General features: G+C 43.5%; 1 protein-coding gene across 1 annotated transcript; it reads left to right on the top strand.

Annotated features, from left to right (window-relative positions):
- Positions 1-1,070: 1,070 nt before the first annotated feature.
- LOC118083516 (uncharacterized) lies at positions 1,071-21,551 on the top strand. Its single transcript, XM_088660799.1, has 5 exons — positions 1,071-1,131; positions 12,956-13,191; positions 18,519-18,594; positions 20,184-20,351; positions 21,288-21,551. Exons 1-5 carry the CDS (start codon positions 1,071-1,073, stop codon positions 21,329-21,331), a joined length of 585 nt encoding a protein of 194 aa, XP_088516925.1. The 3' UTR covers positions 21,332-21,551.
- The last annotated feature ends 5,583 nt before the right edge of the window (positions 21,552-27,134 follow it).

The following is a 27,134-nucleotide window of genomic DNA, read 5'->3' as shown; positions in this document are numbered from 1 at the left end:
GAAGCCAGCCAAACTCCAGAGCCAACTGTGCTACCAGGCTGGCTCTGGGATGCTGAGACTGCCGCTGCTGCCACTGCCACGTTTCCTGGGGATATTTAATGAAATCCGGGGACATTCCGGGGATTGAATTTGTCTGGGGGCAGATTTGCAAATCCAGGGACTGCCCCCGGGAAACGGGGATGTCTGGTAACCCTAGTCTACTGTTGTATTGCTTGGCTTGTCAAAAAATACGGGCGTCTTGTCAGCATTACCGATTGGTGTAATGGGTATGAGTGACACTGCTGCATTTTGATGACGTACCGCTGGAAATTAGTCCGTTTTGTCTCAAAATGTGCTGGCAGTCTCTGTGCTAATGCGGCACTTCGTCAAAGAGCGAAACCATTTCTCCGCATAAACCGACAGCACCAACCAATACTTGCCTGAAATCCCCTCTGCTGCATGCTTGAGGTCCTTGCAATTTCCAAGGCCTTCAGTTGGATTACTTCTTGTTAAATAGACATCCCATCTTTTCTCGTATCTTGCACTTAGGAAAGAATCCTAGCTTCAAGTTCCGGATATTTGCCATGATTTGGTCCCCTGAAGGATTTTCTTGTTGAAAACACATCAACACATTCCACTTTCCAAATCCTCTCCTTGGTAGCTGGGAGAAGATGAAAACCCAGTGGGGCTGATGGCTCTGAAAATGGGATGGCATCCCTCTAAACTGCACCGAATGGATCAGGGTCAGTGGCGTCACAGCAGGGGGGGGTGCGCTCCAGATGTCATGTCGGTGGGGGTGACAAGAAGGCACCCTGTGGGGGCTCGCAGCGACGTGAGCAGCCATCGCGCAGTCGCATGTGGAGGATCCTCCATCCGTGGCTGCAGCCGCGAGCAGAGGATCCCGGCGCCAGCGGCAAACCGCTATGTACAGTGCATGTGCGGCATCAACATGCATGCGCCATACGTAACACCGCCGCACATTTGCTGTACATAGTGGTTTGCTGCCAGCTCTGCTCCAGCGCTGTACAGACGGTGCCAGGATCCCTCCGTCGCCGCTACAGCCGCGAGCAGAGGATCCCGGCACCGTCCATATGGCGATGGAGCGGCAGTGCCGGCAAACCACTATGTACAGCGCATGTGCGATGTCGCAACGTACAACGCATGCGTCGTACGTAGCAATGCCGCACATGCGCCCTACATAGCAATGCCCCGCCCCTGGGTGTCATGACGCCTTTGTTTGCCCCTGATCAGGGTGGGGCAGCACTGATAATGTGGACTTGCCTGCTCCACTTCGTGTCTCCCCACAGCTGGTGAATGTTACTGAATGAAAGGGTGGCACCACAGCCTCTGCTGATGGGGGTGACTCGGTCACATCCACACCTCCAGTTCCCCATACGTGATTAGTTTCCCATGTGGGTGCACCTCCACCACTAAACCCCCTTGAACACTGCTCAGCTTTGCAAGTGTGACTCGATTTCTAGCAATCCGCCACCAGAAAGCACCTTGTCAAGGCAGGCCAAAGCAGCACCTTTATAACCAGGGATTGCTTTTTTTCCTACTTACCATTTATGGGTTCCAAGCTGCTGCATTTTTCCACAATAAGACCTAGCAAATGATCCAATGCAATATAATCTTTTGAACAGATAAGCAAGAATAGGAGAGAAAGTAAACAAAATAAATAATATGAAATGCCTAAACCAGGGGTCCTCAAACTTTTTAAACGGGGCTGGTTCACTGTCCCTCAGACACTGTTGGGGGCTGGACTATAGTTTGAAAAAAAATATGAATGGTCAGCGCTCAAACATATATATGCTGCAACATTATTAAAAATCCACAGTAAAAAATAGGCTTTAGGTTCAGATGCCAGACTGTCACCCTTGTTCTGCCCCACTCCACCCTTTTAAAATTTACTAAGAATTTCACTCAAATAATTCCCTAAATGAGCTTAGGGAAGAAGTGTGAAGTTAACGCAGAGACTGGGAACCACATAGCCCATTCCTTTTGGGTTGAATTTACTCCCAAAGGCACCTTCAGTTGTGTGGGCTGGGTGGTCCCTCCCCTTACCTGGCCAATCCCCTGGCAACGCCTCCCCTAGGCGGGATTGGGCGGATGACTGAGGTAGGCGGAGACCCCAGGTATTCAGCCTGGGAGGATGAAGCCAGCCCGAACTACCAGGAGCCGCACGAACTACTGGGGTCCAGGGGGCTAGGCACGACCACGCAAAAGTCGCCCCCCATTTGATATGGGGAGCGGTCATTCTAAAGCCCTGAGCATGCCCTCTTGCACTCTAGAGACAGGAGCCGTTTTCTCACAAGTAACCCTATTCAAAAGAGAAAGAGCAACTCAAGAGGCTGGGGAATTGTGGAATACAACTTGGACCTGTTTGTACTACTGCAGTTCTCTAACCAAGGAGCTGCCCTTCATTACTGGGAACTCTCTTTTTAAAAATCTCAATACTGGAGATCTCTTGGGAAACAAGACAAGGCCTGGGTGATGCCACTGAGCCGACTCAACGTGGCTCTTTCTGCCTCCCAGGTGGGAATTGATGAGAGAGCAACAAAAAATAAACAAACTACAAAACCCACCTTGGCTGGGGAAATAAACAAAAAGACTTGGGCTTGACTTGCGGCACCCTTGCAGGACCCAGTGGAAACCGATAGAGGTGTTTGCCACTGACTTCAAGCAGGACATGTGTGTTGTGTGAAATCCTTGTGCGCCAAGAGGCGGCGGGAGGGCTGCTCCGGCTCGCCCCACACCTTCCCCAGCGTGAGGCTGGAAAGAGGCGACAAAGGGATGACACGGCATTTCAGCCAGTGGCATAGCAAGGTCAGATAGCACCCGGTGTAGAAAATTTCTTGTCACCCCCCCCCCATTGATTATTTGCCTGCAAAAATGGTTTGACTTTATTTCGTATTCTCTTAAAAAGCACCACTGCAATGTGGAGCATCTTTCAGTGCTGCTAGGCCAAGCCACTAGTCAGAAACTGGGCTGGATCTGCTCTAGAATCCGACATCTTAAAATTACCTCAAGACCAATATTCTCAAAAGAAACTTAACCAACATTTATCACCAGTCATCAAAAATGGTGGAATGGACCCTAAGTTGCCATCAGCAATGATTTACATAACGGCTTTTAAGTATATTTTGGGTTTTATGTTTTGAATTGGATTAATATTTTATATTTTTTTTAAATAAAGGTAGGCTGACAGACACAGATGGATGGATATTCTTGCTAAGCCTAGCAATACCAAAAAATGGTTGCTGGAGATATGGGCAGTGCTTTTTTTTCAGCTGGAACTTGCCAGAACTCAGTTCCATCCCCTCTTAGGTGGGTGCCATTGCATTTAAAAGAGAAAAGGGGAGGCTTCAAGGCAAGTTCTGAGCAGTGCTTTTTTTCTGGAAAAAAAGATGGGGAAACTTACCACGAGTAGATAGATAGATAGATAGATGATAGATAGATAGATAGATAGATAGATAGATAGATAGATAGATAGATATTGATTGATTGTGGGCCCAGTTGTAGTGGCACAAACCCACACCCTGGGCAGTGGCTAAATATAAGATGTGATTAATAAACACAAGCAGACAATGATCTGGGTAAGAAATACCCACAACTTTGTTGTTGGAGTGGCATCCGAAAGACAAACAAATGAAATTGGTAATGATAGAATGGGCTAATATGTGGGGCATAGCATGTTTGAAGATTGGGAGAGGCTGTGGAAAAAAGGAATTAAGTTTTCTGCATGTACTGTTTTGAGAGAAAATATGATGAAGATGATGTATAGATGGTATTTAAAACCAGTAAAATTTGCAAAAATGTATTATACATCTGATAACAAATGTGGGAAGTGTAAAGAAAAAGAAAGAACCTTTTACCACATGTGGTGGACACGCCCCAAAGTAAAAGACTTCTGGGAAAAGATTTATAATGAGTTGAAAAAGCTGTTGAAAGACACTTTTATTAAGAAAGCAGAAGCTTTTTTACTGGGAATAGTAGGGGAGGAAATCCCCAAAAAGGACATTACATTCTTTCTGTATGCCACAACTGCTGCGAGGCTACTACTTGTGAAGAATTGGAAGAGTCAAGACATACCAACAATAGATGATTGGCAAATGAAGATGATGGACATTATGGAACTTCCAACTACCTACAATTTCTGTTTAACCCGCAAGAAAGAAGGGCTTTCTCACTCGCTAGGTTTAACACTAATCCCTCTAACTTGCTCTGGGGTAGGTTCGCGGGGACGGCTGAAGGAGATAGGATCTGCCCATGTGATGCCCACCTGGTGGAAACTCTAGCTCACGTGGTCCTTAAATGCAAAATGTATGATGATGTCCGCCAGCAATACATCAACTATGTATCCCAAAATGGAAATGGAAACTGGAGATAGAGGTTATTCGCTTCCTATTACAGGGGAGAGACCAGGAGCTAACTAAGACAGTAGCTAAGTTCCTCTATCTGATCTTTTGCCACTGAAGTACATTACAGGACCCTGCCCTTGTTGGAGACCCACAGAGGTGAAATAGATTGCACAGAGGTGAAATAGATATGGTGACGTGATTGTACTGGCCAATTTGTTTTGAATGTTTCTGGATGATGCCAATAAAGGTTTTGATTGATTTAAGGAACTTGCCAAACTGACTTGGAGACTCCGCAACGAGGAAGAAGAGGAGATGGAGGAAGATTGGAATAAATTTAAGTTATATCTTGGAAAATATTGTAATATTTAATATCCTTTAGGGCAGTGCTCCCCAACCTTTTTATTGCCACGGACCAGTCAACATTTGATAATTTTACTGCGGCCCGCTGAGGGGGGCCGTTGATTGTTTTGTGGCCCGCCGAGGGGGGGGCGTTGATTATTTATATTTTATTTAGATTGTTTTGATTTAATAATTTTAATTTAATTGGGCGGACCGGTACCAATTGATCCACGGACCGGTACCGGTCCGTGGCCCAGGGGTTGAGGATCACTGCTTTAGGGAAAGGGTTAGAGGCTGACGGTGTAAATTTAGAGAATAGGTTAAATTTAAAGAATTTTTTATACGTAGATTTTGATGAGGTATTGAATTTTGGAACTGCCAAAGATGATTTGATATGAAATTCAGATGGAGGGGATTAGGGGGAGTCACATACCACTGTCTAAGAAAAATTAATGAATTTATAAGTAATATTTGTGTTTGTTTTTATGTTTGTTTTTGCTTGTAAAATGAATAAATATTATTATATAAAAAAAGAAATGCCTACAACTTTTATTGATTAGAGATACAGGTGGATTTTTGCCTTGGGCATTGGGTGTATATCTGTTCCATACAATATACAGGGCAAGTCTTTTTAAAGAGGCCCCATGGAACATGTGTACTCTGTATCCACAGGGCCTCTTTTAAAGGACTCACTTTGTATATAATTTAATTTTTTTAAGATAGGGTAACTCAGTTACCCCGAGGTCCCATTCCCCCCCCCCAGTAAACATGGCTAGGCTTGCACTGTGACTTCAGATGCCTAATACTCACCCTTCACTAGCTGTTTGGTCCCCTGCTTCTTCCACCTTCATGCAGTTTCAGTTGTCGTGAATCCACAAGAGCCAACACACACACACAAGGGCTACTTCAGTCTTAGTGTCTCCCCCATTTTTCTTTCTTCACTGCCTCCCTGGTTTGCTTTCCTCACTTCCTATCTTCTTCGCAAAACCTACAGTCCTAGATTGACTCCTCTGACAGTGGCAGTGAGTTCCACTGAAGTGAATGGGATTCACTTCTGAATAGATTTGGTGAGGGTTGCAGTGTTCTGTCAGAAGCTCCCCCTCCGTCCCATCCCATCCAGTGTTTTGCCTCAAGCCTTGACAGAGCTCTCTTCCATTTTTGAGGCAACCCTAACTTTTGAAAGTGTGTAGTTTTTTGCCCAAGGAGCTGCTTTAAAGGGGACGTGAGGGAAATGGGAAGCATCCTAGCAGTGCAGAAAACTGTTTTGCTGTCTTGAGAAGTCCAGAAGAGGAGAGAGAGAGAGAAAGCTGAGGGCAGAGTTGGAAGTGGAGTTTGAGAATACTACTGTGAGATGATCACAGAATCACAGATTAGGAAGAGACCTTGTTGTAAGCCAAAAATGGTTTTCTTCTGAGTTTACGCCAATAGAGACAAGAGGAGTTAGGAAGTAATTCCATTGTTGTTTATTGCAAAGCAATATGTTACAGTCTAATCTTTTCACAAAACAGCAACCCCGCCCAAGGGTCAGGGCGGTGGTATTTATAACATTTCAAACAAAGGATTTCAATTTTCACCCATCATGTACATCATTACCTCATTTCATGTTTAATACACAAGCGCAATAAGCATTGCTAACTAACCTTTATTCTCACCGTGATCTGTTACAGTGTTAGTACCGGTATGCATGTTGGGAACCTATGTTACGTGTAGCCATTTGTACCATGTATCAACTTATGTTCTATCTTATGAGCTGTATCTTCGTGATTTACGTGTTTGCTGTCCTTCTGTCCCAGTGGGGGACGGCAACTTGCCAAATCATCAGTTTCATAAAGCAACAGGTCACCATAACTTCTCTATTAGAAGCATATTCTAGAATTTATAGGGGTTTACATTATCACATTCATTATGACCCTTTGGGCCACTATCACAACCTCAGAGGATCATCTAATCCAACCCCCCTGCAATGGAGGTACATCAACTCAATAAGCCTCAAGTTGAGAGCATAAGGCAGCCAGTTAAATCTTCCCCCTCCATTAATCCCTATTGCAGCACAGAAGATGTCCCACCTTTTTATTGAAGGGGGGGTGGGCAAGCAAGCAAGCAAAGAGCTAGCCTTCTTTATTTTATTTTTCATTTTTAATATGGAGGGAACAGGGAAGCTATTTAGGGGAAACCAACAACATAAACACCACAAGTAAATAAAAACAAAAACACTTTCACACACACCCCCCTTTTCTGCCAGTGGGGGTGGGTGCGAGGGAAGAAAAATGAAGCAGCAGCAAATAAAGACGTTTAGGGTTGGGGAAACAGATGTGTGAAAAAGGAAAGGGGGGAGGGGAGAATTGGGAAGAGTTCAAGGGTGAGGAAGAGAAAATAGTAGAGATAGACAACACAGGGAGAGGGGAGGAAGGGAAGGCAGCACAAACAGAGAATGAAGCAAACGCGGCTTTAAAGGCACTGCAATTTCCACCCCTCTTAACTTCTCAGCAAGCGTCTCTGTCCTGGAGAGGAAAGGAAAGTGTCCACGGAGGAGCCCTGCTTCTCCCGCTCATGCGACTGGAGGAACCACTGTAGGTGCTTTTTTTTTTTTTACACGGAGGCTTTTTCGTGCGAGAGAGGAGAAGTCCGAGGGAAAGAAGAAGGCAGGCGCTGGAGGGGGGGGGAATAGAACAGCGCGCTATCTAAAACATTTCCCTTTCCAAAAAGAAAAAGGGAGGGCGCCATGGGCGTAGGCAGGGGGGGCAGGAGGGGGCAGCTGCCCCCCCCTAGAAGCAAAAAAATTAATGTATTTTACAGACCATAACCAGCACTTTTCCCCTCCAAAAACTGAAGTGGAAAGGGCTTTGCTTTAGCAAGAGCAGCTAAGTCTCCGCTTGCTGGGGGGGGGGGACACAGCAGTAACAAAAACACATCAAATAAATAAAGCAAAGTGGCTACCAGTAGTTAAGCAGTTAAGACAATGGAGCATATATCCCCAGGCAAGATTCGATAGCTGACCATTTCACCCTATTGTTCTTAAGTGGGAGTTGTTAATGAGCATTCAGGAGCATTAAGAGTTCTATTGGCGATTTAATGAGGGTGCAGACTCAGAGGATTCAATTTGACTAAGGAGGCTCTGCAAGGCTAAAAAGAAGTGAATAAGAAAAGGGGGGCTGTAGCTTTGACAGACACAGTGATGTTTATAAAAAGCATTGGTGTTCCAGTCTGCCCCTCCTCCTGCATCTGTATGCTGTAAATCAGGGGGGGGGCACCTCCCAAGAGACTCTGATCTACTCAGAGTTTAAAACTGGGGGTGATCTACCCCCTTTTGGGGGGTTCAGGTCAAAGCTGTTGAGTTTTTTTTAAAGGAAGGGAAGCCCTGTTTTTTGGGGTTTAGGTCAAACTTGTTGAGCTTCTTTTAGGAGGGAGGGAGGCCCATTTTTGTTTAGGGCTTCAGGTCATAGTTCAACTTTTTTGAGGGAGGAGGAAAATTTTGGGTGAGCTTTTTTTAGGGGTGCCAGTGACCTACCAGTGATCTACCACAGACATCCAGTGATCTACTGGTAGATCACAATCTACCTGTTGGACGTGCCTGCTGTAAATCAAGCAGAGAGAAAGCTGCTTACAAGGCTCCTGTACATGCAGAGTTCCAGCATCACAGCGTCACCCAGAGGCACCCACAAATATGAGTTATCCCTCTCTCTATTTCTTCCTTCCTTCCCTCCCTCTTCCATCCTTAATAAAATACGGGGGGGGGCAGATAAGCCCCACATAGAAAGCCCATCAACATGGGGGGATGACTCTTTCAAATACGGTATTTACCAGTAATTGGGGGGGGGGAGAGGCACCTAGGCCTCTAGGAGTTGGCTGCTATGCCTAGGAGTAGGACAATTCAAGAAAGCAGAACGATGCATATGGTATGGTAATATATCAATAGAATCGTAGAATTGTAGTCGGAAGGGACCACAAGGGTCATCTAGTCCAACCCCCTGCAATGCAGGATTTTTTTCCTAAGGTGGGGCTTGAACCATGGTTGAAATATTATGCTGATATGCAGCAACGCCTCGGAGCCGTCGTGGCTGCGGCCATGCCTTGCCCCGCCCTCGCCCGCCCTTCCACCCCCTCTCGCCTGCCCGACCCTCCTGTCCTCTTGCTGCAGAGTTCCAGCATCACAGCGTCATCCAGAGACACCCACAAATATGAGTTATCTCTCTCTCTATTTCTTCCTTCCTTCCCTCCCTCTTCCATCCTTAATAAAATACAGGGGGGGGGGCGATAAGCCCCACATAGAAAGCCCATCAACATAGGGGGATAACTCTTTCAAATACGGTATTTACCAGTAATTGGGGGGGGCACCTAGGCCTCTAGGAGTTGGATTCTATGCCTAGGAGTAGGACAATTCAAGAAAGCAGAATGATGCATATGCTATGGTAATATATCAATAGAATTGTAGTCAGAAGGGACCACAAGGGTCATCTAGTCCAACCCCCTGCAATGCAGGATTTTTTTCCTAAGGTGGGGCTTGAACCATGGTTGAAATATTATGCTGATATGCAGCAACGCCTCGGAGCCGTCGTGGCTGCGGCCGTGTCTTGCCTCGCCCTCGCCCGCCCTGCCACCCCCTCTCGCCTGCCCGACCCTCCCGTCCTCTCCAGCCAAGCAGGGTAGCCGCCGCCGTTGCCAGCCCCAGAAGCACAAGGTGGCTGCTGCTGCCACCGCCACGATGTCATCAGGCCCGTTGGCCCTTTAGCCCCGCCCACTTTGTGGCCCCTCCCCGTCTGTGCCTTGGCCCCGCCCCTGAACGACCATGGCTCCCCCCCCTAGTTTTGATCCTGGCTACGCCCCTGGAGGGCGCTCTAAGGAAAAAGGCAAAACTGCAACAAAAAGCTCATGCCGCTCCTGCTATTACTGCTCCATTGCTCCCTAAATAAGCGCAGTTTTCCGTCCTTGCAAAGCAGGCGAAAGCGCCCTGATGGCGAGGCTGAAACAGGCATGCACAGAACTCTGAGAATGACAGCTCTCTATGACCCGCCCCCTCACTTCCACGCTCTCCCTCCCGCCTCTCTCGCCTAGCCGTGCGCTTCCAGGCAGAGCTCCATAGCAACGGAGGCCTGCTGAAGCGCTGCCGCCTTTGAGCCTTCCCAACGGAGCCATGGTGAGGGAAGGGGGGAGCTTATGTTGTAATGGGATTCAGGGGGGAGGCGGTAGGGAAGCTGTTATCTTGCCGGGGTTGTATATGTAGGGAGAAAGCGCGGGGGGGGGGCGAAACGGGGGAGCCAAGGTAGATCTCAAGCGAGTGCGCAGGTGGGAGGAGAAGATGTAGAGTGAAGAACAGGGCAGGTAGGTCTTCTTGAGCTCAACAGTTAGGATGGCGGAGTGGAAACAATTAGGGCAGGGCTTCTCCAGCTTTTTATTAGTTGCGTAGAAGAGGGGATTTCACCTGCTCAGATATTTAACTATTAAAATCTGCAGGGCCCGCATTCTCTTTGCTTTCACCTGGCCACCCGACTAAAGAAGGCCTTCCTCCCTATTTAGTGTGTTTAGGGTTGCAGCCTCAGACTGAAACCCCGTGTACATTTAACTCGGAACTTGCTTGCAAACAAGAGAACTAGTGTACATTTATTAAAGCTAGAAGAGAATCTTATGCATGCCTACTCAGAAGTAGCCCCAGTGCGCTCACCTCCCAGGTAAGTGTGTTTAGCACAGATAGGGAACCTGTGGCCCTCCAGATGTAAACATATATATAATAACACTGACTGCAATAAACTACTGCTAGTAGAAAGTTCCCCTGTTTAGGGAAGTTTTTAATGACAGATGTTTTAATGTATTTTTAATTTTTGTTGGAAGCTGCCCAGAGTGGCTGAGGAAACCCAGCCAGATGGGTGGGGTATGATTAAAGCTGCAATCTTTTGCACACTAATTTGGGACTAAGCACCCCAATCCAGCACAATTTACTTCTGAGATTAAAAAAATAAATAAGTAGGACCGAGCTGCATATAACTTGCCAGGTGTGATTTTGTACATACTCTGTGGCTAGGAAATGTGTTGGAATGCTGGTGAAGGTGATGTGCCTAAGGAGATTCAGGTAGACGCTGGCAGAGATAGTTACAATGGGATGAACATGAGAATATATAGATTTAATTGGTTTATATTTGCTTTTAAGCAACATTGTACAACAGAACAGAACCCATATTGCACACAGAAAAATATAGATATAGAAAGATACATAAATATAGGTATATATCCCAGCCTCATTGTCCTGCCACACTTTTAAGCCAAATAAGGCTTTCAACATGGCTTGCAGATAACAACCATAAGACTGTCTCTGCTCTGAGGCTCACTGAAAAGGAAAAGGGATTGGGAGGGAAGATGAAAAAAATAATAGACAATATTGACATAATTGTTTTTATATTTGCTGTTTTATTGCCTTTGATTTGTAAGCTACTTTGAGACATACAGATATAAGAGATAGATACATGCACACACACAAACCTTTCCTGTAACCTGGATTATACTTTTACAGTGATTAACATTGCTTTAATGTGCTGGCACTTTTCTCAGTTGATATTCAGTCTTTCAGAAAATTATAAATAAGAACAGTGCCATATAACCTGGACTTGATGTATTACTTATTATAGGACTACTGTCTCCCAAATCTTGTAGAACCATTGCTTAATTTTTTTTGGGGGGGGGGAGAGGGTTCCATCTTTCTCTCTATGAGTCATGTAATTTTTTGCATCCAGGAGCAAACTGAACATAAGCTATTTGTGTAAGCAGGTATGCTGGTTCTTGCCTGGGTACATGCTGACAAGACGCTTTTTTTTTTTTTTACACGGAGGCTTTTTCGTGCGAGAGAGGAGAAGTCCGAGGGAAAGAAGAAGGCAGGCGCTGGAGGGGAGGGGGGAAATAGAACAGCGCGCTATCTAAAACATTTCCCTTTCCAAAAAGAAAAGGGGAGGGAGCTCTAAGGAAAAAAGGCAAAACTGCAACAAAAAGCTCGCGCCGCTCCTGCTATTACTGCTCCATTGCTCCCTAAATAAGCGCAGTTTTCCGTCCTTGCAAAGCAGGCGAAAGCGCCCTGATGGCGAGGCTGAAACAGGCATGCGCAGAACTCTGAGAATGACGGCTCTCTATGACCCGCCCCCTCACTTCCACGCTCTCCCTCCCGCCTCTCTCGCCTAGCCGTGCGCTTCCAGGCAGAGCTCCATAGCAACGGAGGCCTGCTGAAGCGCTGCCGCCTTTGAGCCTTCCCAACGGAGCCATGGTGAGGGAAGGGGGGAGCTTATGCTGTAATGGGATTCAGGGGGGAGGCGGTGGGAAGCTGTTATCTTGCCGGGGTTGTATATGTAGGAGAAAGCGGGGGGGGGCGAAACGGGGGAGCCAAGGTAGATCTCAAGCGAGTGCGCAGGTGGGAGGAGAAGGGGCGCGCCAGGGCATCTGCTCCCCATGGCATCTCCAGCGAGGGTTGGGAGAGGCTCCTGTCAGAAACCTTGGAGAGCCGCTGCCGATCAGTGCAGGTAACACAGCTTACGTGGATCCTATCTGGGTTCCTATACAGCAGGCATGGCCAACAGGTCGATCACGATCTACTGGTAGATCCCAAGGAGGTTTTTGGTAGATCGTGGGTAGATTCTGGGTTCCTTAACCAAAACGGAGCCCAGTCCCATCGCCTGCCTTTGCCATAGTACTTGCATCCCACCCGCAGTAAAGCGGGGCAAAGAGAGCTCCCGGCTTCTTCTCCCTCATGCTAGGAGAGGGAGGGGGTGTGTTTGCAAGCCGACAGACTGCTGGCCAGTATGTGTGTGTGTGTGTGTGTGTGTGTGTGTGTGGAGCGGGGCTGGCTGGATCGCTCCCCCTCCCTTTCCAGCAGAGAGAACTCCCGGCTTCTCACTCATGCTAGGAGAGGGAGGGGTGTGTGTTAGCAAGCCGACAGACTGCTGGCCTGTGTGTGTGTGTGTGTGTGTGTGTGTGGAGTGGGGCTGGCTGGATCGCTCCCCCTCCCTTTCCAGCAGAGAGAACTCCCGGCTTCTCCCTCCTGCTAGGAGAGGGAGGGGTGTGTGTTAGCAAGCAGACAGACTGCTGGCCAGTGTGTGTGTGTGTGTTGGGTGGGGCTGGCTGGATTGCTCCCTTCCCTCAAGGAGGTAACAGGGATGGTGCCCTGTGCCTATCAGAGCCCGGATCCTAGCCTGCACCCTGCTTGGTCAAATGAGGATGCAGGCTGAGATTTGGGCAGTGCCAGGGGGCGAATCTGAAGACTGACCATGGGCTTCCCTGGATCCGCCCCTTGCCCATTTAAGAAGCCCACACCTGGGACATTCCCTCTTCCTTCCCTTGCCAGTTTCCAGTGTGGAGCTCTGTAGGTCTCCTACATTGTGACTTAGACCTCGCTGGAATCTCATCCTTCCCTGCCCGCTTTTTGTACCCACGCTACTGCATCGTGCTGGCAAGAGAGGAACAGGCGTCTGTCCCAGTTTCTGCATTTGCCGGGCTTCGTCGTTGCAAGGGAGCTTGGGAAACTGAGTTCCCTTGCCTAGTGAGTAGTAGTTCCTTTGTGAGGGCTGAGGATCCTGCGAAACTGAGTTTTTCAGCCATTTGGGGCTTCCTGTGTTTGGGGAAAAGTTTTTCTGTTGGCTAAAAAGCTGTTTTTTGAAGCTGGTTTTTTTTGCTGTTTGCATAACGTGGTCAATTGGATACCAGCACTCTTGGGACTTTCATTGATTGATTGTGCATTTTAAAACTGAAGCCACGTGGGGCCAGGGGCAGGCACTGCTTGGGTTGTTATTTTCCTGTGCCTTCCAGGTGGGTGTGCTCTTGAAGTTTCCAGTGCTACTGCCTTAAATAATAAAGGGAAATCAGTTAAAAGGAATAAAAAAATATTATTTTTTAAAAAAATCATTGTGCATTTTAAGTTATCAAAGAAGGCAATTGGTGCTTCAGCTTGTCCCAGGTTCCTTACCTGGGGCAAGTTCCAGCCTCCATTGGGGGTGGCATTGTTTTGCAGCAAAGTACTTTGTGTACAGCTTTGGCTGTGTGGTTGCAAGGGAGCTTGGGAAACTGAGTTCCCTTGCATGGTGAGTAGTAGTTCCTTTGTGAGGGCTGAGGATCCTGCGAAACTGAGTTTTTCAGCCATTTGGGGCTTCCTGTGTTTGGGGAAAAGTTTTTCTGTTGGCTAAAAAGCTGTTTTTTGAAGCTGGTTTTGTTTGCTGTTTGCATAACGTGGTCAATTGGATACCAGCACTCTTGGGACTTTCATTGATTGATTGTGCATTTTAAAACTGAAGCCACGTGGGGCCAGGGGCAGGCACTGCTTGGGTTGTTATTTTCCTGTGCCTTCCAGGTGGGTGTGCTCTTGAAGTTTCCAGTGCTACTGCCTTAAATAATAAAGGGAAATCAGTTAAAAGGAATAAAAAAATATTATTTTTTAAAAAAATCATTGTGCATTTTAAGTTATCAAAGAAGGCAATTGGTGCTTCAGCTTGTCCCAGGTTCCTTACCTGGGGCAAGTTCCAGCCTCCATTGGGGGTGGCATTGTTTTGCAGCAAAGTACTTTGTGTGCAGCTTTGGCTGTGTGGTTGCAAGGGAGCTTGGGAAACTGAGTTCCCTTGCATGGTGAGTAGTAGTTCCTTTGTGAGGGCTGAGGATCCTGCGAAACTGAGTTTTTCAGCCATTTGGGGCTTCCTGTGTTTGGGGAAAAGTTTTTCTGTTGGCTAAAAAGCTGTTTTTTGAAGCTGGTTTTGTTTGCTGTTTGCATACCGTGGTCAGTTGGATACCAGCACTATTGGGACCTTCATTGATTGTGCACTTCAAAGGCGGCTTTTCAATCTCACTCTTGAGGAAGGGCAACTGGAATTAATTTTACACACAGATGTAAGGTGGCTCAGTAGGCACAAATTTTTGGTAAGATTTCATGGTTTGTTGGAAGAAATAATATCCTTTTTGAAGGAGAGGGGAGATGAGTACGCTCGGTTAGAAGATGCTGAGTGGTTGTTTGATCTGGCTTTCCTTGCTGATTTCACAGGTAAACTTAGTGATATGAACCTTGAGCTACAAGGTAAAGATAAATGCATTGGCGACATGATTAGCATAGTTTCATGCTACAAAACAAAATTTAAGCTAATGATTGATGACCTTACAACCAAAAATTTTGATCACTTTCCTAATATGCAGGACCGTCTGGAAAAAAAATCCTGACTTTGTTTTTCAAACAGAGAAGTATGTGGCTGAAATTGGTTCTGTTATTCTGGAGTTAGAAAAAAGATTTGGCGACTTCCAAAAAATTGAATTAATTGTAGAGTACATGTCATTTCCATTCAAATCTGATATGGACATTAAAAAATTGCAGCCGATATCAGTACAAATTACTCATTGTGCAAAATATCTCTTGAAAATGAGATATTAACTCTGAAAAATGACATTTTTCTGAGGGCACGTGCAGAAGAAAAATCATTTTGGAAGTTTGTGCCCAGAGAGAAATTTCCAAATTTGAGAAGATGCAGTGAAATTTTACACTCCTGTTTTGGTTCTACTTATTTGTGTGAATCTGCATTTTCATATTTAAAAATGACAAAGAGTAAGCAACGTTCAAACATGACAGATGAGCACCTTAAGGATTCCCTGAAGCTGGCCCTGACACAGTACTCGCCTGATATCGAACAGTTGGTTGCTGAAATGGTGACGCAGGTGTCACACTAACAATGGATAAAGGCATGTTTTTTTAAGGAAATCTTGATAGGTAGGTTAAAGGAGTTTGTGTGGCGTACAGTTTTTTAGGGCAGGGCTCTCCTTTTGACAATGCTGCGGACCTCGGTTGGTCGCCATTGAGGGGCCTGGTAGGAATTTTCCCACTTGGCAAATTGGCTCTGGCCTGGTGGTTTTCGCCTACCTTGTAGCAACTTGTCACAACTTTGGTTCTGGCGGTTAGGCATTGGATTATCTCGGAAAGGTTACAGGTGGGGGAGGGAGGTTTCTGCCATCACCTCCCCCAAAATGCTGAAGGGTACTCCCTTACGGAGTCCGGGGGTGTGGCCATGTCCGAAGCTGTGGCAGGTGAGGGCCTAAGGCACACCCCCTATTGGTGGCCCCAGGGTGAGTTCCTAGTTGATGTGCATCGCAGGGCTCACCCAACGGTGGTTAACCCTTCCCAGTCTGCCAGCACATCAGGCTGGAGTCGGATATAGTCTGTTAGATCCAATGCCTAAGCCAGTACCTCTCTACATCTGTAATCAATAAAGTTGTGGCCTTTTATGCCTGTTAACCTTACTTAACGTGTCCTGTGTCTTTATTTACTCCTGGGAGGGATCTGGGTATCGCCACGCAACTCTCTCTGAAGAAATCTCTAAAAGTTTCATGTGTCCCCCGTAAGAAAAGTATTTGGGCAGTGCTCCCCCCAAAAAGTTTACCAAATTTACCAAATTTGGGTGCACGCACCCTTTCCTTCTCCGTAAAAAATGTGGGTAGATCACCGCCAGATTTTAATTCTGAAAGTAGATCCCAGTCTCTTGGGAGTTGGCCACCCCTGCTATACAGTATGCGGGAAAGGCATGAGCTCTCTGGTTCAGCACCAACTTAGCATGCAGAAGGCTCTAGGGTTCAGCCTCTGACATCTCCAGGTGGGGAAAAGTTGTTGGTCCCCAGCCTGGAAACGGGGGGGGGGGGGGGAGAGAGGTTTTAGATGGACCAGTGGCCTGGCTGTTAAGGCGGCTTCCTATGTTGCTGTGACCTGATGTAGAGTGAAGAACAGGGCAGGTAGGTTTTCTTGAGCTCAACAGTTAGGATGGCGGAGTGGAAACAATTAGGGCAGGGCTTCTCCAGCTTTTTATTAGTTGCGTAGAAGAGGGGATTTCACCTGCTCAGATATTTAACTATTAAAATCTGCAGGGCCCGCATTCTCTTTGCTTTCACCTGGCCACCCGACTAAAGAAGGCCTTCCTCCCTATTTAGTGTGTTTAGGGTTGCAGCCTCAGACTGAAACCCCGTGTACATTTAACTCGGAACTTGCTTGCAAACAAGAGAACTAGTGTACATTTATTAAAGCTAGAAGAGAATCTTATGCATGCCTACTCAGAAGTAGCCCCAGTGCGCTCACCTCCCAGGTAAGTGTGTTTAGCACAGATAGGGAACCTGTGGCCCTCCAGATGTAAACATATATATAATAACACTGACTGCAATAAACTACTGCTAGTAGAAAGTTCCCCTGTTTAGGGAAGTTTTTAATGACAGATGTTTTAATGTATTTTTAATTTTTGTTGGAAGCTGCCCAGAGTGGCTGAGGAAACCCAGCCAGATGGGTGGGGTATGATTAAAGCTGCAATCTTTTGCACACTAATTTGGGACTAAGCACCCCAATCCAGCACAATTTACTTCTGAGATTAAAAAAATAAATAAGTAGGACCGAGCTGCATATAACTTGCCAGGTGTGATTTTGTACATACTCTGTGGCTAGGAAATGTGTTGGAATGCTGGTGAAGGTGATGTGCCTAAGGAGATTCAGGTAGACGCTGGCAGAGATAGTTACAATGGGATGAACATGAGAATATATAGATTTAATTGGTTTATATTTGCTTTTAAGCAACATTGTACAACAGAACAGAACCCATATTGCACACAGAAAAATATAGATATAGAAAGATACATAAATATAGGTATATATCCCAGCCTCATTGTCCTGCCACACTTTTAAGCCAAATAAGGCTTTCAACATGGCTTGCAGATAACAACCATAAGACTGTCTCTGCTCTGAGGCTCACTGAAAAGGAAAAGAGATTGGGAGGGAAGATGAAAAAAATAATAGACAATATTGACATAATTGTTTTTATATTTGCTGTTTTATTGCCTTTGATTTGTAAGCTACTTTGAGACATACAGATATAAGAGATAGATACATGCACACACACAAACCTTTCCTGTAACCTGGATTATACTTTTACAGTGATTAACATTGCTTTAATGTGCTGGCACTTTTCTCAGTTGATATTCAGTCTTTCAGAAAATTATAAATAAGAACAGTGCCATATAACCTGGACTTGATGTATTACTTATTATAGGACTACTGTCTCCCAAATCTTGTAGAACCATTGCTTAATTTTTTTTTTGGGGGGGGGGAGAGGGTTCCATCCTTCTCTCTATGAGTCATGCAATTTTTTGCATCCAGGAGCAAACTGAACATAAGCTATTTGTGTAAGCAGGTATGCTGGTTCTTGCCTGGGTAAATCAACCAAAGAGCTTGAGTTTAACTTGGATTTTAAGGAGCCAACCCATCTGGTTTCTTATCGACTCATGATTGCGGCTTTCTGCTCTCAGTATTGCTGCTATCAGGGTGATGGTAGCAGGAAACCCCACATGAGCAGACTACTATATGTGGGAGTAGAGGGTGCTGCAGGTGGCTGTCTTAATGCTGGGTTTTAAAGAAAAAATTAGATGGGATTTTAAGCCTCTATCTTACCATCTACCCTTTAACATAGCCATAGCACCTCTCTTGCTTCACTAAGAGCATGCCCCTTCTGACTTGCCCCACTAATGCAGAGCAGCCTCGTTCCCTAGTGCGTTCAGCGTGATTCCATAATTCCAGATGCTGTTCTGCAACAGGCCTCCCTCCACGAGTGCTCCATTGCTGTTAATTCAGTAGCTACTTCAATGGGCTGGATCCAATGTTAGAGTAGACCCAATGAAATTAATGGTCATGACTAACTTAAAGTCTATTAATTTCAGTGTGTCTGCTCTGATTTTGATTTAGTAGGATACTATCCCATGTTCTGGAGCTGGAGACCAAATTGGTTAGAACTGGTTAGAAATCTTGGCTGCTGCCAAAATTTTACGGGCTAGTGCTCACATTTTGTTACAGTGATTTTGCTTCTTTTACAGGCAGAGGTAGAAGAAACTTTAAAGAGGATCCAATCACATAAAGGAGTTATTGGAACTATTGTTGTAAATGCAGAAGGTAAAGATCTGCCTTTTGGGTGTTCTCAAAAGTACACAACGCTTTGTACAAAAAGATGCCTTTTGAAATTTTTCTTTTGATATTTGAAATCTTTTTTAAAGGTGATAAAATTAAGATAATATTTTATTCTGGTAAGCCTAGCTAATGAATTTGGATGCATGGTTGGGTTAAACTGGAAACCAGTGAAGCAAATAAAAAACTTCTATTATATTTAAGCTAATAAAAAAGAGTGTATATAACTAAAGACAGTTACCTGAGTTATGCTATTCTGCATCAGAAACTTAACTTGAATTCATGGTGTAGCTGGTTAGAGCTCTTTTGACTTGCACAGTGCTTTACAAGTTTTATTCAATTTGGCATTCCATCACTAGGACTTCCAATTAAAGTGGACAATACTGTACTAGATTAGACAGATGTCTCTACCTCATGAATATAAGGACATACCCTCCAACATTTCTCCGATGAAAATAGGGACGTCCCAAGGAAAAGCGGGACATTCTGGGATCAAATCAGAAACCAGGATGGCTTCTGAAAATCTTGGACTGCCTTGGAAAATATGGACATTTGGAGGGTCTGTAAGGGCATAAGAGCAACCTGCTGGATCAGGCAAATGAACCTTCTAGTCCAGCATCCTGTTCTCACAGTGGCCAAATAGATGCCTGTGGGAAGCTTGTAAGCAGGACCTGAGTACAATAGCACACACTCTGGTGGTGATTCTCCGAAACTAGTATTTAAAGGCATAATTCCTCTGGGTGGCAGCAGAGGTAAAACATACCTATTTTGGCTAGTAACCATTGATAATAGTTATTCAGTTTAAGCAGAAGTGGATATCAAGCTGCATGGAGAAGACTGTTGAAAACTCTTTTTCATAGGGTTGGCCCAAGTAATTTTGATTACAGCCTGGCAGCTTACTTCCCAACTAGGTGTGTGTGTGTCCCCCCCCCCCCCCAAGTCTATGATAAAGGGCAGCAAAAGGAGGGAACAGATTCCTATTTATGGATTAAATAGTACGTTTCCGAGCACAATTGAAGTGTTGGTGCTGACCCTTTAAAGCCCTAAAAGGCCTCGGTTCAGTATACCTGAAGGAGCGTCTCCACCTCCATCACTCTGCCTGGACACTGAGGTCCAGTGCCGAGGGCCTTCTGGCGGTTCCCTCGCTGTGAGAATCCAAGTTACAGGGAACCAGGCAGAGGGCCTTCTTGGTAGTGGCACCCACCCTGTGGAATGCCCTCCCACCAGATGTCAAGGAAATAAACAACTACCAGACTTTTAGAGGACATCTGAAGGCAGCCCTGTTTAGGGAAGCTTTTAATCTTTAAGAAATTAGTGTATTCTGATATTTCTGTTGGAAGCCGCCCAGAGTGGTTGGGGAAACCCAGCCAGATGGGCAGGGTATGAATAAATTATTATTATTATTATTATTATTATTATTATTATTATTTGTCTCTCCTCACCTGTAACAGTTGCTGATTGGCTGTTCTTTCTCCAGAGTAAAAATGGCTTTTTCAGAAGTGTCCTTAACCTCAGGTGTAGTTTGGTTCTGATGTTTCCCTGTTTAATCCTAAAGCAGCAAATGACTTCCTTTTCAGGCATCCCAATCAGAACCACTCTCGACAACTCAACTACAGTACAATACGCAGGTCTCCTTCATCAGCTCACGATGAAAGCAAAAAGCACAGTGAGAGATATCGATCCCCAGAATGATCTAACCTTTCTCAGGATTAGATCAAAGAAACATGAAATCATGGTTGCCCCAGGTAATATATTTTGTCTTCCAAAAGAAAATATTGCTCCTACTGCTATGTGGATAGCTTTTGAGTTCCCTTTCATTGTTCCAATGCTTCTGGGAAACATCTGTCTTCCTATTTCAGTTAGGAAGATAAAAGCATAAGAGATGTGCTTGCCTTCAGATCCTTAAATTGCTTAAATCGGGCATGTCCAAAGCCCATTTCGGGGGCCCAATCGGTCAATTTAATCTGGCCCCCCGTGATAGTATATGTCCTGGGGTTAAAAACTCAGCAACTTCAATCCTTTGCAAAAGATGACTTAGTACTTGGTGGCAAAACCCTTGTTGGCAATTACAGAGGTCAGACGTTTCTTGTAGGTGACCACCAAGTTTGTACACATCTCAGGAGGTATTTCATCCCACTCCTCTTTGCAGATCCTCTCCAAGTCAGTAAGATTTCGAGGCTGATGTGTAGCTACTCAAACCTTCGGCTCCCTCCACAGATTTTCAGTGGGTGGCCACCTACAAGAAACATCTGGCCTCTGTAATTGCCAACAAGGATTTTGCCACCAAGTACTAAGTCATCTTTTGCAAAGGGATCAAATACTTATTTCACTCATTATAATGCACATCAATCTCTCAATTTGTCTTCTGGGTTTCTGGGGTTTTTCCTGTTGTTATTCTGTCTCTCACAGCTACAATAATCCTACCATTAAAATTATGGACTGGTCATTTCTTTGTCAGAGGGCAAACGGGCAAATTTAGCAGATCAAATACTTTCCCCCCTCACTATAACAATCAATATTGGGAAAAGGATTCACCAAATACAACAAAACATTGTAACTATGAAAACATTTGGCTTAAAGAACTATTTTGAAATGTATATTGTAAAAATAAGGAATAGCCGAAGTAGAACAAACTGTAAGCATTTGCCACCACTTTCATTGTTTATTTTCTTTTTCCACAGATAAGGAATATCTTCTGATCGTTATCCAAAATCCTTGCGAATAGACCAACCACACCAATTTTATGGGAGCTGTGCTACAATTTTAAAATAACATTTACTACAGATATACAATGTCATAGCATACCACTAAGAAACTTTTCCAGTAACTTGTCAGGAAGTTTGCAAGCTCAAATCTCTCACGTGTGCAAAAGCATTGTATTTGTAACAGAATTAATGAAAATGTGTGTCTAACTGCTTAAAGGACAATAAACATAAATGCTTAAAGCATGTGTTAACATTGATTGGGACATGTGTTCTAAAATTAAATAAACCTTTTGAAATAATTAAGCACAGAGCTAAGGCTATGGCTGGAACTCTAATAAAAACAGCTCAAAGCCATTTTCATGTAAACAGTCGGAAGTATGGAATGAGGAATTAAATAATGGTTGCATTTCAGCTGCCATTAAACAGGATTATTAAGTCCCTTTGATTTCAGGGGGATTGTTAAACATATGTTCAAGTTTTCCAACTTCAGATTGATTGTGCTCAAAGTAAGTGAATTCAATAATATAGCGAGCTCTTTGACCGATCACCCAGTGGGTTTTTTCTGATAGAGCTAAACAGGCATTTTCTTATTAATTAATGTCTGCAGTTACTCTTTGTGCAGTGGCTCACAATGATTCAGATGCCTGAATGAAAAAAACATTTATCAGTACTGGTAGTTTACAGATAGAAGTGAAATGTAAAACAAGCTACTGGAAATATGACGGGGACCACAAGTTCTGAAGCAAGCCTATCCCATTGAACTCAGTGGGGCTTACTTCCAACAGTACTCAAGCAGGTTCAGGCTGCATGACTTCTGAACCTAGTGAGGGAATTATTTCAAACAAATGTATGGAGCACTGCAAAAGCAGGAGGGAAGCAAAAGACTCGAGCACAGTGAAGATCTCTTAAGCAGAAGTGCTTGAAGAGGGCGATTCTGTTTCATCACAGAGATGTGCAGCAAGACAGAATGTGATCTCTTTGCAGGCATTCACTTAGCAAAGCAGTATGTTTTAAGATAATATTGAGGTATGCTATTTCTGTGGTTGGCTTCATTGAACTGAAAGGTGGGGACTGTTAAATGCTTAGCAACTTCTTAGGGAAGTTTTTAATGTTTGATGTTTTATCATGTTTTTAATATTCTGTTGAGAGCTACCCAGAGTGGCTAGGGAAACTCAATCAGATGGGTGGGGTATAAACATTATTATTATTATTATTATTATTATTATTATTATTATTATTATTATTACCAAACTTAGGAAATCGCTACAACTTCCTTGAAGTTTTTGTTTTCATCACTTAATAAATATTTCATTTCTAGTAATATAAACATTTCAATAACATTTCAGCATTCATAAAAAAATGTGTTTGCATTTTGATTTAGAAAAAAGTCAGCTTCTAACTTCAAATTCATTCAGTTTATTTGTGGAACGTTAAAATGCATGATCTAGATGTGTGTTACAGTATGAGTCCAATTAAGCATAAGTCTTACAAAATGTGATTTTCATAATAAAGCATTAGAAAGGGAAAAAACAATAATTCAGATCTAATTCACAGCCAAATGGTCTCAAGGCTTAGCTGATGATTTAAATAATTTAAACTCACTTTACAAAAAAACAAACAAAAAAAACCCGCTTACTAAAAGCTCTTAATTCCTCAAACACACACGAAAAGCTTCTTGCAACAAGAAGCATCCTATTGAACATGCCACATTTTTAGTATGTATACATGCTGCAGTTTTTATGTATCATATAACTAGTTTCTGCTAGGTAGCAAAAAAAAAAAAAATTCCCCCAGAAACAATTCTGATGCAGATACATGTAATGACATCTCAGGGTCATATAAAATTGACAGCATAATATACTAACATCTTCCATACCAATCCGATACTTTGTAAGATGAAACTTGCAGTTCTATGAACTGAGAGAAACCCCATTGCATACACTTACCTTTGAGTAAGCATGCATAGGATTGTGCTTTAACACTCTGAACATGTACGTAGAATAAGTCGCGGTTCAATATTTTCCATACTTACTATTGTTGAACAAACTGCTGCACATTCTACAAAGGGGGGCTAAATCCAGCTCCTTCCTTCTTCTCTGGAACATCTGGTCTTTTTAAAGAAATTGGTTTTGCCGTATTTTCCCATGTATAAGACCCTTTTTTTGAACAAAAATTTTTAAGAAATTACCATATTTTTCGTGTATAACATGCCCCCTTGTATAACTCAAAATTAAGAAAATGGGGGGGGGGAATTGCCAATACTTGTTAAGCTTTTTTGTGGGGCGTTGCCCAGAATTCTGGAGATTTTTTGGGGGGCGCAGATTGCCCAGAGTTGTTGAGCTTGGGACAACTTGGAACATGGGGGCGTCTAATACACACAAAAAAAATACAGTAATCCAAGAAAAAAGGGGGGAGAGAAAGGGGAGGTTCTAGAAAGGGAAAGGTGGCTGGTTATTAGGGAACTCAGCCAATACCAGACCTGGTCTGGAGGGTGAGATGTCGCCTCCCACTAAGTGAGGTCAGAAGATTAGAACCTACCTGCCAGAGCTAGTGGGAGGAGCTATTCCAAAGTATGGAATGTCCTTGGAACCACAGGTGAATAGATGTGTTTGATACTGAGGTTCACTAATATGGGTTGAAATTTACACTTTGTTCAAACATGTGCATTGAAAGGATGGAAAAATACTTTATTTCCCTTGTGCCACTCTTTAAACACACCCTAACGGTTAACAGGTAACTATTTATTATTTCATAAGGTTTTTAAAATGTATTTGCAGCCACACATATGCTTTATGATGGGAAAGAAACTTGTCTTTGTCTTGAAAAGATTGATAATCAAAATGACAAAGGCAGGAAACATGTTCTACCAAGGGATAATATAGCAAAATATTCAGTTTGAGTCTAAGGGATATGCCAGATAATTGTTTTTACTGCAAAAGACGAGGTTTGTCCTTGATCACTGTTCCGAAATATGTCGAAAGGTTAAACTTTCAAACCATTTCAACATAAATGTTTTTCTTCCCCCTCCTGTTTGCACAGAGTAAGTTTAATAGGATTTTTCTATAGGGACATTCAAAGATCTTGGATACAATTAGGTCAATGGAAACTATTAAATTTAATGTAATTAAAAGTTACAGCGATTACTAAAGAAATATCAACTAGCCTTTCATCGCAAATCGTCTTTGGGCAGAGCATATCTGAGAGCTGTTTCAGGACTGTAAAGCTTGAAACTTGATTGCATTATGCAATGTATTTTAATTTATTTGTTTAATACATTCTTTCATGATTTGTCTCAAAAAAACTTCCAACTGTTTTCCTGCACCCATGGAACTGACCCAACAACTAATTACGAACAGCTTTTGTGATTTCCACAAAGTGTAAAGTTTTATTCCTATTATTTATTTGCGTAGAGACCTTTGGAGCGGGGAGAAAAATCTGTTGGTCTTAATTGATACAATAACAGTTTGATCTTGGGGGATCTGAGTTCAGTTTCTTGGCCGGGGGGGGGGGGGGAGATAACAAAGGTGGGACATTGCCAGGTTGAGAAGCTTATGAACTTAATACACAGGAGTACTGCAACTGACTTCATAAGACAAAATTCTGACTTTGTTTTAGAAATGGTAAAAGCATCTCAGTTGTACTTTGTGTCTTCAGTTCAGTTATGCCTCACTGTAAGGGTAAAGGTAAAGGGACCCCTGACCATTAGGTACAGTCGTGTCCGACTCGGGTTGCGGCGCTCATTTGCGTTATTGGCCGAGGGAGAAGGCGTACAGGCTCCAGGTCATGTGGCCAGCATGACAAAGCCGCTTCTGGCGAACCAGAGCAGCACACGGAAACGCTGTTTACCTTCCCGCTTGGAGCGGTACCTATTTATCTACTTGCACTTTGATGTGCTTTTGAACTGCTAGGTTGGCAGGAGCTGGGACCGAGCAACGGGAGCTCACCCCATCGCGGGGATTCGAACTGCCGACCTTCTGATCGGCAAGCCCTGGGCTCTGTCGTTTAACCCACAGTGCCACCTGCGTCCCCTTATGCCTCACTGTACTTTCTTCTTAAAAAGGCAACTTAACCCAAAGCAACTTACAAGCCCTCCACACGCCCACTTTCACAGGTGGAACTCTGGATCCAACCCAACATATATACTGTACATAGCATTTGGATGTAGTGTGTACTATGTATCATCACACACAAACATAATCATAGACAGCATATAAACTAATAGCAGGTATTACAAAAATAAACAACAGAACTGTAAGGTTCCATATAATATTCTAAGTCATCCATGCAAGCTTTTTAATATTTATTTTTTAAATATTTTTAAATATTTTATTTTTTGTTTCAAGATTTAATTATATAAATTTTTAAAAGTTTTTCCTTTTAAATTTTAAAATGTTAGGTTTCAATTGGAATATTAAATTGGTTTTATAGAAAATAATAATACTAAACAGTAAATTATGGATTTTCTTTAATATTCACAGTTTGTGAATTTATGATGGATATTTTAAAGACAGTATCTCTTATGTACCCATTTTGAAATGCAATCCTAAATATATGTTTTAGTGATAAGTACTATTGAACATGACTTTAAATTTGTTTTTCGATCGTAATTGTTCGATCAAAAAAGCAAAGGATCGCAATGTGTTCTGAAAACATTATATCCATCCTCTTTTGAAATCAATGGGATGTGGAAGTGCTTAACTCAACCTGGATCATACCCAGATATTTTTAAATAAGGTTTTCAGTGATGCGGGGAAGTATTGAAACTTAAAAAATAATAATGATGCAGCCTTAAATTTTGTTGAATTTAACGGGTGTCATAAAGATACTCGGTTCCAAATTTCATGCCCATAAAAAAGGATGTTGAATCATGCACTACAAAATCAACAGTCACAAAGCTTGGCATGAGATCAGAAACTCTGTTATTTCAGCAGTATTTTTAAATTTCCTTTCTTTTTATGTCCTCCATATATTTTTCCTACAAGCTTCTGTTAACTGAAACCTACTCATCATACATTTCTGCCAATAATTTCTGCAACCAGATTCCTGTTTCCATTGTACTTACTGTTTGGTGTTAACTTTACAAACTTTTTGGAAAAAATCATTTTGTTTTATAGGGATTATCCAATTAATTCAGTGTAGGTCTAATACAATATGCTGAAAACCAGCCATCAATCAGCCAACCACAAGACCTACTTCTAAGTCCAGCAATCTTATGCCACTATATCTGCCCCTTGGTTTTCTGCTTTGTTTAATCCAGTTAGCAATTATTTTTGGCTCTAATCCTCAAAAGTTCTATTTGTGTTTATTCTGAAAGATATACTAAACTATTTGTGAAGGCTTCTTTTTTTTAGTTTTAGTTTAAGGCATCTTCAAGAACAGATCAGACAACACATCTAGAACAGGAGTGTCAACAACTGATACCCAGACTTTGATTTGTGATCCTTTTAAACTGGAGAGCCTGGGTTATCATGAATGCAAAGTATGTGCTGTACTTTTGTGCAGTTCCCTCCTCCTCACCTGAAGCACTGAGTTTCCCATGGGGGGTGGGGGGTGGTGTATCTCTGGATGAGGAATTCTGACCTGGACCTGATGGGATGGGTGGACCAGATCTTAAGCCATTAAGAATCTTTCAGTTTGCCTATAGGGTCTGTCTCTCACACCAATTTCAAAGTAGCAAAGGGAGAGAACCAAAATTGTAACAGTAATAAATACAGGCAATGGCCATTTTGTCTGTGTCCAAAACACATGCAACTCTGCATGCAGACATCACCAAGGACCTGGAAGTAGCAGGGGAAAGGGGCAGGGTGGGCGGGTTATACATGC

This window comes from Zootoca vivipara, chromosome Z1 (assembly GCF_965207765.1).
Source record: "Zootoca vivipara chromosome Z1, rZooViv2.hap1.1, whole genome shotgun sequence".
Lineage (NCBI taxonomy): Eukaryota > Metazoa > Chordata > Lepidosauria > Squamata > Lacertidae > Zootoca > Zootoca vivipara.
Note: the sequence above shows the minus strand (reverse complement) of the source record. Positions and strands in the feature narration are given on the sequence as shown.